At 41.7% G+C, this 15,391-nt stretch overlaps 1 protein-coding gene across 1 annotated transcript; it reads right to left on the bottom strand.

Moving 5' to 3' along the window:
• Positions 1-9,847: 9,847 nt before the first annotated feature.
• Positions 9,848-13,837, bottom strand: fignl1 (fidgetin-like 1). The gene is made up of 2 exons (XM_066691082.1): positions 13,744-13,837; positions 9,848-12,425 (listed from the first exon to the last, which is right to left on the bottom strand). Exon 2 carries the CDS (start codon positions 12,398-12,400, stop codon positions 10,355-10,357), a length of 2,046 nt encoding a protein of 681 aa, XP_066547179.1. The 5' UTR covers positions 12,401-12,425; positions 13,744-13,837; the 3' UTR covers positions 9,848-10,354.
• Between the last annotated feature and the right edge of the window lie 1,554 nt (positions 13,838-15,391).

Raw genomic sequence — 15,391 nt, 5'->3', positions numbered from 1 at the left:
TAGGAGGGATAATCTGGTGTACAAACTGTCCCTCAAAGATACGCTGGCCTGGATCTGGGCAAAAGCAGCTGATTTCACTTCTTGTTTCCTCTCAGCCCACTTTAAACAAATAATTGTTTGGTGTTTTTTCTTTTTCATGATCATTATTTGTGTCATTTTCAGTATTTATTCAAATAATTCCCCTCGGCTGTTGCCTTCCAGACAAAGATTCATTTACAAACCAAAAGCTAGAGGGTTCAAAGAATTGCAATAAGATGGAAAAAAAACACCTACATTAAAAGTCAATAATGCGGTCAGCTGGAAGGTCAGGAGTGAAGTTTTCTTAGTTGGTCGATTCAGTCTCAATTTCAGACAAATTTCTCACTGTTCTCCAAAAAATCATGATTGTTTTATTAAGTGATCTTAGAAATAGGCCTTGTTTTAGCACACAACTTAATTTCCTCAGCCTTACAATTGTGTTACTTCTTTAGCAGGTCCTTCCTTCTGCCTTGTTTCTTCAAGGCAACGAAATGGGGCCTCAAAGTTCCCCAGACGTGTCGAGAGCTGAGGAGGGGTGCGAGATTTCTCTCGCCCACAGCTTCAGTGTTTCTGCTGCCACTTGGGCTGCCGTCTTGAAAGGCTTTGATAAACCTTCAGGGACACGTACACAACTTCCACTGCTGGCTTCTCGTACAAAGTCTCAACACAGCGGCCAGCCACAGAAATTGGACTGGATCTGAAATTTTAATCATGACTTTGACAAAAAAAAAAAAAAAATCACATTACACTTCTCGATACCCCAGGGGTGCAACCTTGAAAGATTGTTTCGAACACACACATTATATATATATATATATATATACACACACACACACACACAAATCTATTAGAATCATTTTCTTTCAAATCTGTACCCATCTGATACGTGGCCCAGTATTTCATAGTTGCAATACTGGAACAATAATAATAAAAATATACAAACACGTGAAGAAAATAAAATGTTAAAATGTTCCTTCAAGTAGATGCGTACAAGTACAACCTGTACAAGTGAATAAACAACTGGAAGATAAAAAGACATCCAAAAGCTTAATTTGGGGGCCATTCTCAATGTTCAGAGTCTTTAGAATGAGTCTTTATACGGTATCTACCCTATGTTTAGCCCTAATAAACAGATTTTTCTATGTGTATGCATTTCCAACGTATGAGAAGGTCTCAAATTAGTGAGTTTGAAATGGGATGTATACGCTCTGGGGCTCTTTTTCCGTAATAATGTAACTTTTTCTATGGTCCACTAGAAGGGGCTTGCGGATCACTGGTGGTCCACAGACCACAGTTTGAGAAGTTCTGATGTGATGAAAAAGCTAAAAAGATGGACGGAAGAAGAAGTTAAAATGTGAGAAAAAAAATGCTGTTGTATCCTAAGTGTTGGGAAACATCGCAGATAATTTTGCAATCCCAGGTGTTTGTGGAAGTGATATTTGACTCAGTGGCCTAAACAATTCAAGAGCAAATCAAACATTAAGCCTTCATAGTAAGAGTACTCTTGAAGCACAGAGAAGCTGCTGTTAATGGTGAAATTCTTACTCTTGTAATTACAGAAGACCTGAGAGTTTACAAATGCATTAAGACTTATGCACTCTGCCAAGGGAAAGACTTCTCCTGAGGCCTACACAAAATTATAAATTATGTTGCGCATTTCTCCCATTCTCTGCTCTCATGGCTCTTCACAATAATACAGTACCTCATAACACAGTCATTGGACTGCACGGTATGGGAATGGCCAGGCATTTTGTTCCAGAACACGCCATGGCAGTCTGCAGACACTGCATACAAACTAGATCCGGAAAGAAAAATATGTAAATTACACGGGAATAGCAAGGCGCAAAGTAATCTTTCCTACCATAATAAAGATTTTGTACGCAACATACAGGAATTGCTGCTGTCAGCATTTGTAAAACAAGTGTATACAGTAAATCCTGAGTGGAGTTTTTGTATGCAGTTTGCATAAACCTCATTTATAGGTCACAATATAGCGCTTTCGATGAGGCAGCCTACAGAGTAGATCCAGAATCGAATATATGGTCCACCCCCCAAAGAATGAAACACATGCCGCCTTCTCCCACAGCCAATCAGGGAGCTAGTGACTGAAGCTACCACCCCCAGAGACAACACCAGCTGTGAGGGGGAGAGAGGAGAGGTTAAATGAAACTTGACAACAAAGGGATTTCTCAGGTTAACCTTCAACAACTGACCTTGTGGGTGCTGCAGTCGTTTCTCCACGTTGGTGGCTTACAGTTCTCTTCCATGTCAATGTGTGGGGGTTGCAAGTGTAGTGAAGGGTGACATATTTTGACCGGGGAGCATATACCTAGATGACCATGCATGCTGGTAGAGGATTCATAACATAAACTGAAGGAAACAAGCTGTTTGATAACCCTTTCCACAATCACGGGGTCCCCAAGCTAGGGTGTTGTTATAATGCATATAATGAGTATACAATTAGAAGTTACCAAATGCAAGAAAACAAAGCAAAACAAAAGAGAACAAAGAAGCCCCCTTTCAGCTGGCATTACATCAAGTCCTTGTGTGTGAGCTGAGGGAAGTATTCTCAGCAGTTCCTGACCACAGACTGCGCTGATATAGGATTGGAAGGATTGCCTGTGGAAAGAGGAACTATGTCTTCCCAAAAATACAGCAAAAACCTTTACAAAAAGTCAGCATATTTCTGGGAACTATTAGACCAGTTTTAAAAAAAGGGAGCACCCTTTTTTTTTTCCTGTTTTCTTTATTTAACCCAAGGGTCACCCACAGTCAGTTTGCCAACAAAAGTGACAGAATAGCAAGAGAGAATACATGAAGAGGGCTAAAAACAGCTTCTATTGAGGACAGTGAAACTGGATAATGGGCAGTATTTATATAATAATGAAGATGAGTGTTTAATTCGACATCATTTGTTAATTCCTTTTTATTATTTGTATGCAATAGACAGAGAGACAGATAACACAGACAAATAAAACGAAAGACAGACAGAGACAGTCGGGTAGTCCGTGTCTGCGTGTGCGGCGAGGCCCATGTGTGCGTTTGTGTGCGAGAATGCGTACCGCTTAATGATGAATTCAACTCCTTGTGTTCTGGATGGCGCTCAGGGCACTGGCTGTACTAACCTGACAAGCATCCTCTATTCCCTGCCAAACGTATCATTTTCCAACACCATCTGGGCGCACAAAACAAATTAGAAAAATCACCATGCTTTTCTGATTTCCACTCAGCAATCCCAAACACTTCACATTCGTAGGGATTGAAACAGTCACTATAGGAGAGTTGCTTCCAGCTCCACAACAGCTCTGGTTCTCTGCAATACTGGTGCTTCCAGGGCTTTGCGACTCTTTATACTGCATGTAAAGAGTAAAAACTAAATCCCTACATGGATTATGCAGCCCATTCAACGACTTAAATCTTAAATCATTTTCATTAAGAAGCAAATACCTGGACAGCACATACATCTTGTATTATATTCAATGCCAAGGTGTTTTCTTCACATAAAAATATAAAAAGGGAACACAGTGATTATAGGAATGTTAACAATGATATTATTGTGATTTTTATTTGCATTGTATGGGAAAGTGATGTCAATTTGTTATTGTATTTGTCAACAAACAAGCAACAAAACCAGACAACAGCATTGTTGTTTTGAATATGCAATTTACATTCTATACGTCAGACGTATAACACAGAACGCAAAAAGATCCCCTCCTATAATTTCTCATGTAATTTAAAGTAGTGACTCATGAACAATCTGTAAGGTAAAATAGTAATCTACACTCACCTAAAGGATTATTAGGAACACCATACTAATACTGTGTTTGACCCCCTTTCGCCTTCAGAACTGCCTTAATTCTACGTGGCATTGATTCAACAAGGTGCTGAAAGCATTCTTTAGAAATGTTGGCCCATATTGATAGGATAGCATCTTGCAGTTGATGGAGATTTGTGGGATGCACATCCAGGGCACGAAGCTCCCGTTCCACCACATCCCAAAGATGCTCTATTGGGTTGAGATCTGGTGACTGTGGGGGCCAGTTTAGTACAGTGAACTCATTGTCATGTTCAAGAAACCAATTTGAAATGATTCGACCTTTGTGACATGGTGCATTATCCTGCTGGAAGTAGCCATCAGAGGATGGGTACATGGTGGTCATAAAGGGATGGACATGGTCAGAAACAATGCTCAGGTAGGCCGTGGCATTTAAACGATGCCCAATTGGCACTAAGGGGCCTAAAGTGTGCCAAGAAAACATCCCCCACACCATTACACCACCACCACCAGCCTGCACAGTGGTAACAAGGCATGATGGATCCATGTTCTCATTCTGTTTACGCCAAATTCTGACTCTACCATCTGAATGTCTCAACAGAAATCGAGACTCATCAGACCAGGCAACATTTTTCCAGTCTTCAACTGTCCAATTTTGGTGAGCTTGTGCAAATTGTAGCCTCTTTTTCCTATTTGTAGTGGAGATGAGTGGTACCCGGTGGGGTCTTCTGCTGTTGTAGCCCATCCGCCTCAAGGTTGTACGTGTTGTGGCTTCACAAATGCTTTGCTGCATACCTCGGTTGTAACGAGTGCTTATTTCAGTCAAAGTTGCTCTTCTATCAGCTTGAATCAGTCGGCCCATTCTCCTCTGACCTCTAGCATCAACAAGGCATTTTCGCCCACAGGACTGCCGCATACTGGATGTTTTTCCCTTTTCACACCATTCTTTGTAAACCCTAGAAATGGTTGTGCGTGAAAATCCCAGTAACTGAGCAGATTGTGAAATACTCAGACCGGGCCATCTGGCACCAACAACCATGCCACGCTCAAAATTGCTTAAATCACCTTTCTTTCCAATTCAGACATTCAGTTTGGAGTTCAGGAGATTGTCTTGACCAGGACCACACCCCTAAATGCATTGAAGCAACTGCCATGTGATTGGTTGGTTAGATAATTGCATTAATGAGAAATTGAACAGGTGTTCCTAATAATCCTTTAGGTGAGTGTATATAGACAATAATATATTTGAATTAAGGGCTTAAGATGCCATTGAAACTCACTCAAAATACCATACTTTCTACTACCATACTGCAAATAAGAATGACAAACTAGGGAAATCTTAAAATAAACAAACAAAAAATCATAAGTGAATGTTTAAAGTGTAATTGTAAAATTTAAATTATCACTTTATCAGTCAATTAAAGGCCTAGTTATAAAGCTTGCCTTCTTTTGCATATTTGTTGAGGCTTTACTGTAACTCACAAATCTAACAGGAAACACGGCTCAGAGTGCTGTCACAATAGCTAGAAAAGGGGGAAAAAGGGATCACTGTCAAAATAGTGGCATTGTTTTAGCTGATGACGAAAGACAAGACAGAGGGTGAACACCAAGATATGAACCAAGGGAAATACATTTAACAGGAGCAAATCATTCCAAAATGATGACACAAATCTTTAATGAAGATCCCATTGCTGAAATACCTATTGTCACTCAAATATATTTTATGAAGCATTCACATAAGGGAGATAATAACGATAATATTCAAGTGCAATGGGAGACAACCTTGTGTGGCACAGACATCTCTCTTCCCATACTTGCCCACCACGTCTTGACAAGGGCGGCGCAAGCCATCCCATGATAGTCAGTGTGGTCGATGCAGAGACCGGAAAGGTACATGTGGAAAGCTGCTCTGTGGCTAACTGTGTCATAAGACCGGGACACAGAGACTCAATTAAGCAACTTCCCCAGTAATACAGTGCAAAATCTTTTCATCCATCCAAGACAATGTCTGCTGAAAAAGAAAGAAAAGCAAATTGAGAAAGTCACATTTTCGTCAGTGTTTGTAAAAAGAAAAATGAGTATATATTCACACTTGGAAATGATATTGTCACAAATTGATTGATATGAAGAGGATGATTAATGTTGTTAATAATTAAATGCATATAGGAAGGCAGAATGGTCCTGAGCTTTGGACGGCCGGTCAGTTGTATTGGACACTAGGCTACCGTAGAGCAGTATGGCCACTTACTGGAGTGTCAAGGTGAGGTAACATTGAAAGTTTGACAATCCAAGTCCACTGACAAAAGGTAGATCTCCAGGATTTTTGAGAAGGGGGGGGGGGGGGGAAAGCAATATTATAAAAACATCTGTGTACATTTCAGTGTGGGTGTTGTTGTATGTACATTACAGCTTTGTGCAATTAGAGGATATACAAAATACAGCTAACTGATAAGGCTAGCAGATAAAAATGGCTGATCCTAAAACAGGGAAGGGTTTTATTACACCCTGGTGCCATTCTCAATTTGGATCGCTTATCTATTTCTGGGGGGAAAAGGGAACAGAGCTGCAGACTTGTTTTTTTTTCCAACTTCTCCTTATTGAAAAAGCTTGCCTCATTTCCTTTGCGATAAAAGCAACAGAAGGCATTCTGAGGACAAACGATTGTCCAGCAGGTCTCAGAAACCTAGCAGGCAAATGTCCATGGAGCTTTGTGAACCTCTGAATGGGGACTGGTGTGTTCGGAAGCCTCCAGAGGTCGTCTTGCACAGCGCCAAACTGGTTCAGTACTCGATACACAACCACAGCAGTTACCTGCAAACTCCCAATACTTATTCACAAACATCTATTGCTCGGTTTCCAACACCACAAAGACCAACTATCTATTTCCAATGACCCATTTATGGCCATTTTATGAAAAATATGTCATGACCTATAGATTTGATAGAATTTAATTCACAGAATCATCCCTTCACAATTCCGTGATCTGGAGTATCAGTTTACAAAGATTCAAGATACGCATATCACTATTAAATTATGGCATATGTAAGAGAATGAATGAGGGTTAGCCTGTTTATATTTAAGGAACTTCATCTGCAATATTTTCCCATGGCCAGACTATATACAACTCTCTAAATGACTCTTTTGCAATAACTAGTAGGATTTCCCCAACTCTAATAATCTGTCCACCCTTACTATATTTTCTTCAAAACTGGAAATATCAGTCTTATTTTAGCAACATGCTGGTATCTGGGCAAGATGTTAAAATAAGAAAATCAAAAAGTGTAAGTCTTAAATTTGGTTTCCTGTAAAGCAGTTCAATTTAGTGTCATCAAATGTAACAATGCAGATGTTACGACAACATTAAATTAGACTAATGGCAAAGGGTGTATTCTTACTGCGTCTAATGGTAATGGCAACAGAAAAGTTCCAGGTAGGACCGCACCGAAATACATTTAAATGGGAAGCAAAAGAAAGCACATTGGAGAAAGCAGAAAATACACACAAAAAAACTAAAGAGTTTTTGGACCCAAAATGCTTCAGAAAAAGGAGAAAATGCAATAAGTACAGTGGAATACATGCTGCTGCTAAGGGAGAATTAAACTCAGGTCACCACATTGAGAATAAGATTGCTCTACTTGGGACATTAGTTCTAACTTCAGCAAAGTTACTAAACATATAAAATTCCAGAGAAAACTACGCTGCAGACTCTTGCACTTCACAGTACTGTAAAAGCAGAAACACAATGAGTTTAAAAGCGTGTGTAAGTCTCAGTTAGAGAGAGAGAGAGAGAGAGAAACGAAAACATTTTCCCTGTACGGTTATACCTCCTAACCACAAAGAAACTTATTATTCTGTGGCCTGCAATTCAATCACTATAACCTTTGAAGACTCATGCAGCTTAAATGAACAGCGTACTCTGCCGCTTTTCTGAGAAGACGTGTTGGCAAGAATATTGTTTTTTTTGTCTTCTTCACAACCCAGAACACTTAGGAAAAATCCACCTGGTGCATTATTGGGCAGTGATGCTGCAGAGGTTTAACCAGGCAAAGAAACAGAAGACAGACTGAATGGATTTGAAGAGAATAAGTGCGCTTACACAGTCCAGGTGTACAGTTATGGGAACTAAAACAAACTGTGGAGATACTGTCCAGAGTTAACTTACTCAGTTAGCACTTCACTTCCTAGCAGGGAAGTTTCAGGTTAAATGTAAGTTCCCTACATTTTTGTCTCTGTAAACGGATCGGTTTGACAGCAGCGTCCTGATAAAAGCAGGAAGGGAGGCTATAGTAGGACAGAATAGCTCAGGCCCAGCAGAATGAAAATGAGGATCTTCCTAGGGGGCCAGACCGCTAATGTACTTTCATCATCATTCCTGTATCTATGGTGACACGTGCTATAACATGTCCCTGAACTTTACCTTACACAACTGCCATATGCAGTGGAGCCCAGATAGCAAAAGTAGGGTCATCTTACGCACTATATATCAAACAGAGATAGAGGTACATCGAAGACAAGTAGTATTCAAAAGATTCAGATCAGAACAAATAAAAAAAATACATTACTGGAAGACTTGGGAGGGGGTGTTAAACTGATTACAAAAAGGGTTGTTTTTCTCATCTGATAAGGAACTTGCTTCAACAAATGAATACGTTCTTACTGATTTTAATAAACTGGCTCCTGTACTCGAATGATTGATCACAGTCCTCGGGAGATAGAGGAAATGGCGCTCAAGATAAGGACCATTAAGCTACAACTCCACCATGTGGTTAATGACACCCAGACAGAGGAGGTTCCCGAGTCAAATAAGGAACTCTGAAGGGGCCACAGAAACTCAAAGGGAAAGACTATCTTCACTGCACATTGCGCTAAAGTATTACCTAAATTAATCTAGAACACAATAGGAGACAGGAAGAGGAGACTCAAAACTGATGAGAATAGCTAGCGTTCAATTCAATATTGCAATGGACTAAATTGATGAACAAACTGCAACAGGTGTACATTAGGATATATTCAATCAAATAATTTACATCATTATTAATTTAATTAAAAAATGGCACAGGCAGATCCAGCCACATTATTTATTTAAGAAAGGGAAACAATTAAACAATGCTATATTTACTAACGTCCGACACTTTTGAAACAGTATGGGAGGGTGTAACCACAGTATTAAAAGCCGTAACAATACACTCAAGTCTTCCTCAATAATAATTTGTATTCAGAGAGGGCCGGTACTCTTTTTTTATACGACAACTCGCCAGGTTCAGTTACCACAGGAGTCTTGCCTGTTGTTTCTTTCCTGCTTCAACAGCCCCAGAGCCCCCTTTAGTAACCGCTAAAAGGGAGGTGCTCATTATACACCTCCTGTTCAGCACGTCCCCACCCAATCCACAAGCAGATTGCAATCCACCCAAACCCCAGTCTGCAAGATAAAACAGACTAACATCTTCACTTCCACTGACTTCTCTTGAAATGTAAAGCCATGCAGTTCCATCGGGCGCCACTAGGATGTGTGCCGAGTATCATTCAACGTCTTCATTGCCCCGGGCAGCAAGCAGAGTATGTGTGTGTCAGAGACGGGAAGTAAAACTGCCAACAAAACTATGGGGATCTAAAGAGCAGAAAGAATAGCAGATATAAACAACAAAAAATGTGTATGTATTAGATGTTCTACTTGAGTGTTCATTTAGTTTCTGGTTAGATGTTATTCCTATATTTCTACAGACCACATTAATGTGAATGCTACCTAGTGGAAAGAAGAGGCATAGCAGTTATTACACAAGGCTCAGGAGTTCCTGGAAGAGAAAGAGCATCAACTAAGAATGAACACTAAGGAAACAAGTGCTGAGAACAGAAACGTGCAGAAAACAGATGGATACATTTGTAGCCTAAGATTAAATGGGAAAGTGAACACAATAACAGTAACCTTTATTTTAAATATTTAACATTTTATTTTAAATACTTTATGTAATAGTGTTCACTGTATTCAATATCAACTACAGTACTGAAGTGAGAAAAGGTATTATTCAGTGTTGAGTAAGTTTCATAGAAACACAATACATGGAAAACAAATATGTTTTTATTAGGAATCTGTTCTTAAAAACAAACGGCAACAAAAATAACGTGAGAGAGACCGAAAGAACATTTATCAAGCCAAAAAGATCAGATGAGAGAGAATTAGGAAGGCGGACACTTTCCAATTCACTATACCAAGTGCAATACTCATTTGGAAAAAGATTAAGAAGCATAAATAAGGGTTCACTTTTGTTTTAGTCAGGGCTTTGCTCTTGAACAGGAACATTAAGAAGGGAAGCAATATGAAGATGTAAGCCTTTTCTACCTCGGTAAAACAACGATCAACACACCAAATGGTAGTTCAGGAGCACAGAAGTTGAAATTCAACTCCACATGTACTTACATCCCCTTTTTCTAATTTGAGTGATGATTTTTGTGTTTTCGTACAATATGTTGTGTATTGTAAGATGAGGAAAATGACATGCATCGGCCCTGAGGGGTGGGGGGCGGCAGGGCCACCGTCAGGGGCGAGTTGGGCTTCGGCCACCATCAGCGGCCACAGCCAAAGGTTTTGTTCCACTGCTCATACAGTTCTAGGTCCTTGGTGGACACACTGGGCCGCACGGTCCTGAGGGCCTCGTGGAAGTCCGAGTACAGTATGGGCCGCACCTGCTCGGGCCGGATGGTGGCGATGTCTGAGATTTGGATGCTGCGGATGGGTCCGAGAGCGGCTTCCCGGCACAGCTGGGTCATATCTGCCCCGGAGAAGCCCTCGGAGCTGCCGACAACCCGCTCGAGTTCCTCCTCCACCAGCTGGCACTTCTCCTTGGACATCAGGTTGCTGACTATCTGCTTGCGCGCAGAGGTCTCCGGAAGGGGGATGTAGAGCCTCTTGGCCAGCCGCCTGCGGGCCGCCTCATCGATCTCCTGCGGCCGGTTGGTGGCGCCCACCACCAGGATGCGGTCGTCGGCGGAGGTGGTGGCGCCGTCCAGCTGCACCAGGAACTCGGTCTTGATGCGGCGGGAGGAGTCGTGCTCGCCGTCCACCCTCTGTGACAGCAGTGAGTCGATCTCGTCGATGAAGATGACGGCGGGCTGCTGGCAGCGGGCGATGGCGAATAGTGCCCGCACCATCTTCTCCCCCTCACCTACCCACTTGGAGGTGAGGGAGGAGGCGCTGATGCTAAAGAAGGTGGCCCCAGACTGGCAGGCAATGCACTTCCCGATCAGCGTTTTGCCAGTTCCCGGGGGCCCAAACAGGAGGATGCCTTTGGGGGGCCCGCGCAGCCCGGTGAATATATCCGGCCTCAGCATGGGCCACACCACGATCTCCTTGATGGTGGCCTTAGCAAACTCCAGTCCGGCAATGTCATCCCAGCTGATCGGGGGGCCATGGTCCATGATCTCGCTCATGATCAGCTCGATGATTTTCGGCTCGAAATTCTTGAGCCGCTCGTCCACTGGAGGACCATTCTCTGACCCGGACACCCTGGTCGATGTTGCCCCACCGTAATCTTCCTCCTCCTGCCTTGGCATGGGGGACACAAACTTTCCGAAGGCTCCCCTCGACCTGTTGGCACCCAGGGATTTCTTGGCCCCGCCGCCAGACACTGCAGGTGGGGCTCGCTGGGGCTGGTTGTTGTGTCTCTTCTGTTGCTCCACAAACCACTGATCCTTCGCCGTCCTGAAGCTGGTGGCCCGGCTCTCTTCCTGCCTTCTGGCCTCAGAGGAGCCTCTGGAATCTGGACCACACTGCTGATGATTCCCAGATCCCTGGAAAGATCCCCTACTATTTTCACCGCCTGCACCGTAGAACATTTTGCGCTTTGCAGGGTTCAAAGAGGGGAAAAAAGCTGCCTGGTTGCTGTAGGGGTGGTTGCCCCCTGCTGTAGGGTTGTTACCGGGCGGAGGTGGACCCAGTGATTCTTGGTTGCCAAAGAGGGGAGTGACTGGAGGCCGGTTGTTAAAATAGGAAGATGTACCTGATGTCCCTGCATGCCTGTTAACGGTAGGTAAAGCACATGGCTTGGGGGCCAAACTGCAGCTGTTCCATTTCTCAAAGCCGTCCTTTGGGGGGTTACCAGCTGTCGGAGCGCCTCTGGGTTTGAGCACCGAGCCTCCAGTGCCAGCCACAGCCAGAGGAGCAGATTTGGGATCGCCTTTGTGCGCATTATCACCGGCCTCCTCCCCAACCGTTATGTTCACATCAGCGGGTGCCACCAGGGAATTCCTGCGCTGGGCGCCAGCTTGAATCATGCTCTGCACGCACCCCAGCTTGAGTGCGCTCTCCAGCGTGAGGGACGGCTCCCACTGCGTGCTGTGGTTCTTCTGACACCTGGACAGATACAGGACGTGGTCTGCGTAGTTGTTGAGCCCCGCCTGCGGGTCGCTGGAGTCCACAACAGAGGAGTACCGCTCCGTGTACTTCCTGAGCAGACTCCCAGCGCAGGCCTCGGAGATGTCCGAGTTTGCCCATGCATACTGGATGTGCAGAACATGTGCGCGGTAGGCATCTGCCTTCTGTTCAGGTGTGCAGGCGCCAGATGAAATGTCAAAGGACCTCCTTTGCCACTCACTCAGGTGAGCCGCGCTCATGGCTGCCCCTCGCCTTCTGTGGCTCCTGCAACAGCGGAGCAACAGTGACGATTAAAAATGCATTGCAAAGTTTCTCCGCAAACAGCAGCAGCAAACAGACAGCAGAAAAGCAATAGGCTGGACTGGTTTATCATTCTGCATACAGATTGAGATATATACATTGAGGGTCTTTTGCTAATGTAATTGCATAGATTTAATTACAAATACTAAAGATAAGCTGGTATGGAATATAATTGGAAAAATAAAAGACATTTAAAACGTTAAATTATGTAGGCCAACCTAATACAAAACAAAAACTAATTTAGCAAACCTGGGTTTCAGACAAAAACAATACGTATCTATAAACCCTCAAATCTGATTTTAACTGTATACATCACAGAAGGATAAGTTAAATCAATATAAAATTATATACACAGAATTTAAATTAGGTCTACCTTTATAACAATGAGGAATTGGGTCAATGAGGAAGTGGGTGGTATTACAATTAAAACATCAATTATTATTATTATTATTATTATTAACAACGTAGAAGGGAAAGGGTGTTGCACATTAGGGATGAACACTTGGTACATTTATTTTAACTTCTGTAATTGTATTATGTATGACTTGTAATTTTGTACTATATTATTGCACTTTTGTTTTGCTCGTGTAACCTGTAGATCGCACCCCGGATACAGGTGTCTGTCAATACATTAATAATAATAATAATAATAATAATAATAATATTGTATGACTTTAACAGTTTTATTGTAACACTGATGTCCCGTGAGATGTTAAAGCACAGGGACACATCCGGGTACTGCAGCGTGATGCACACCGCGGTATCGGGTGAGAAGCAGGGCGGGGGTTTATACTTGTTATCTTACTATAGTATTGTCTTGTATTTAGTCATTTCTTTTCAATCCAGCTTTGGCCACCTGCGGGTGAAGTGTTTTCCGTCACTCAACAGAGGCTGGGCGCTTGCATTTGTTTACACCGAGTCAATATCGGACAAATAATGAAACGTACACGTACATACACACATGCATGTGGGAAGTCGCAAACGTGAAAGAAAATGTCAGTCTCTGGATTAAACGCAGTAAATTACCGAGATTACAGGACGGTGCAAATTCCAGGCTCACGGAGAAGCGGTTTCAAGAGAAGGAGTGTGTTCGCCATGTTTGTTAGTATATTTGTGGATTACCGGTAAAGATTAAACAAATGCCACAAGAGCCTAAAATGTCATAAATAGACAATCCCGACACATGTGAGCTTGCGTGCTTTACTACCTTGCGTTCATACTGAATACAGATTAAAAAAAAAACAACATATTAGCCATGCCAGCATTGTTAGAGTTCCCTTACCTTTACAACACAAACCTCCCGCCAAACACACGTCACTCTCAGACACACGTCACGGCAGGGGGCGGAGACTGTGTACTCAATCGCCAGAGTGCAATAGCGACGCCTAGCGGAGATGATCGTATTCTACTCCTACAGTTCACATGACCTCAAGCACAAGTTCATTTAAATTTAAAGTTGGCAAGATGGAAATATTTTCTTTCCTATTTACAGCAGTTCTGCCTCTCAACAACTAATTTACATAGCAAAACGTAGGATGTATATATTCATTTCTGAATGTATATTTAAATATATAAAAGTCCTATCTCTTTTGGAAAATTCCAATTTATAAATCATTTGTGCACAAAAATGTCACACGCTTTGGAAATTAAAAATATTACATATTATTGAAAGTGAATCAACAAAGAACAATATTGTAAACATTTGTTGTTGTTTTTTCTTAAACATCCATATCTTCTGTTAATACAAATACAGTTAGCTCCATAAATATTTGGACAGTGACACAATTGTCATCATTTTGGCTCTGTACACCACAATGGATTTGAAAGGAAACAATCAATATGTGCTTTAAGTGTAGACTTTCATCTTTAATTTGAGAGTAGTTACATCCAAATTGGGTGAACAGTGTAGGAATTACACCCATTTGTATATGTGGGCCCCCCAATTTTAGGGACTCAAAAGTATTGGGACAAACTAAATTAATCATGAATTAAACTGTGAGTTTCAATTCTTGGTGGCAAACTTTTGCAGTCAATGACTGCCTGAAGTCTGGAACCCACAGACATCACCAGATGCTGGGTTTCTTCCCTGGTGATGCTCTGCCAGGCCTGCACTGCAGCTGTCTTTAGTTCCTGCTAAGGATTTGCCACCAAGTATTGAAACCCACGATTTAATTCATGATTATATTAGTTTGTCCAAATAACAGCAACAAACTAATTAAATGTAAATGTATATCACCTTCCACTAGAGGGCACCTAAAAGCTGTACCATTAAAAAAGTCACATAAAAATTTAATGAAAACCAGAAGAAACAAAAAATACAATACGGAATTGGTTGAACAGTCTTGATGTACACTTTCACCAGTGCTTTAACTACAGAAAATAAGGTAAGATATATTCCTTAGTCATGTAAGGACTGTACATGTATATATTGTATTAGTTATAGTGTGGTGTAGACATATTTTATTGCCATTTGTTGACATTTCATCTGGCGACATTAGTCAACTTTTAACTAGAGAGCAAACAATCAAAGCCAATGAGGTGCAGCCTGAAATATCATCCCAAGCAGAGGAAATGCTGAGAAGCATGCAGGTACATTCAACAACAGACAAAGAATTGATTAATATATTGAATATATAATTTGTTCTGGGAATCAGTGCTGTTTTCTGTACTCTTTTATTGACAAAGTAGCCTATGTGTTTCTACTAGTTAGTAAACTGAAACATTTACACATTTTTAGAAATAATATTGAATAAGACATAATAGTGATAAAAGGATGGATGACTACATAAATGTCCATAGTTTCTTCCACTTAAGTTATTAATTGAATGATTAAAGGAGTCAGGTGGTTTCATAAAATGCAGGGTTATGACTGCTGATGCCTCATATAAAGTAATTTCAATGCTGATATCAGCATTATTTGATTGTGCCAG

The sequence above is a fragment of the Amia ocellicauda genome, chromosome 18 (assembly GCF_036373705.1).
Source record: "Amia ocellicauda isolate fAmiCal2 chromosome 18, fAmiCal2.hap1, whole genome shotgun sequence".
Taxonomy (NCBI): Eukaryota; Metazoa; Chordata; class Actinopteri; order Amiiformes; family Amiidae; genus Amia; species Amia ocellicauda.
Note: the sequence above shows the minus strand (reverse complement) of the source record. Positions and strands in the feature narration are given on the sequence as shown.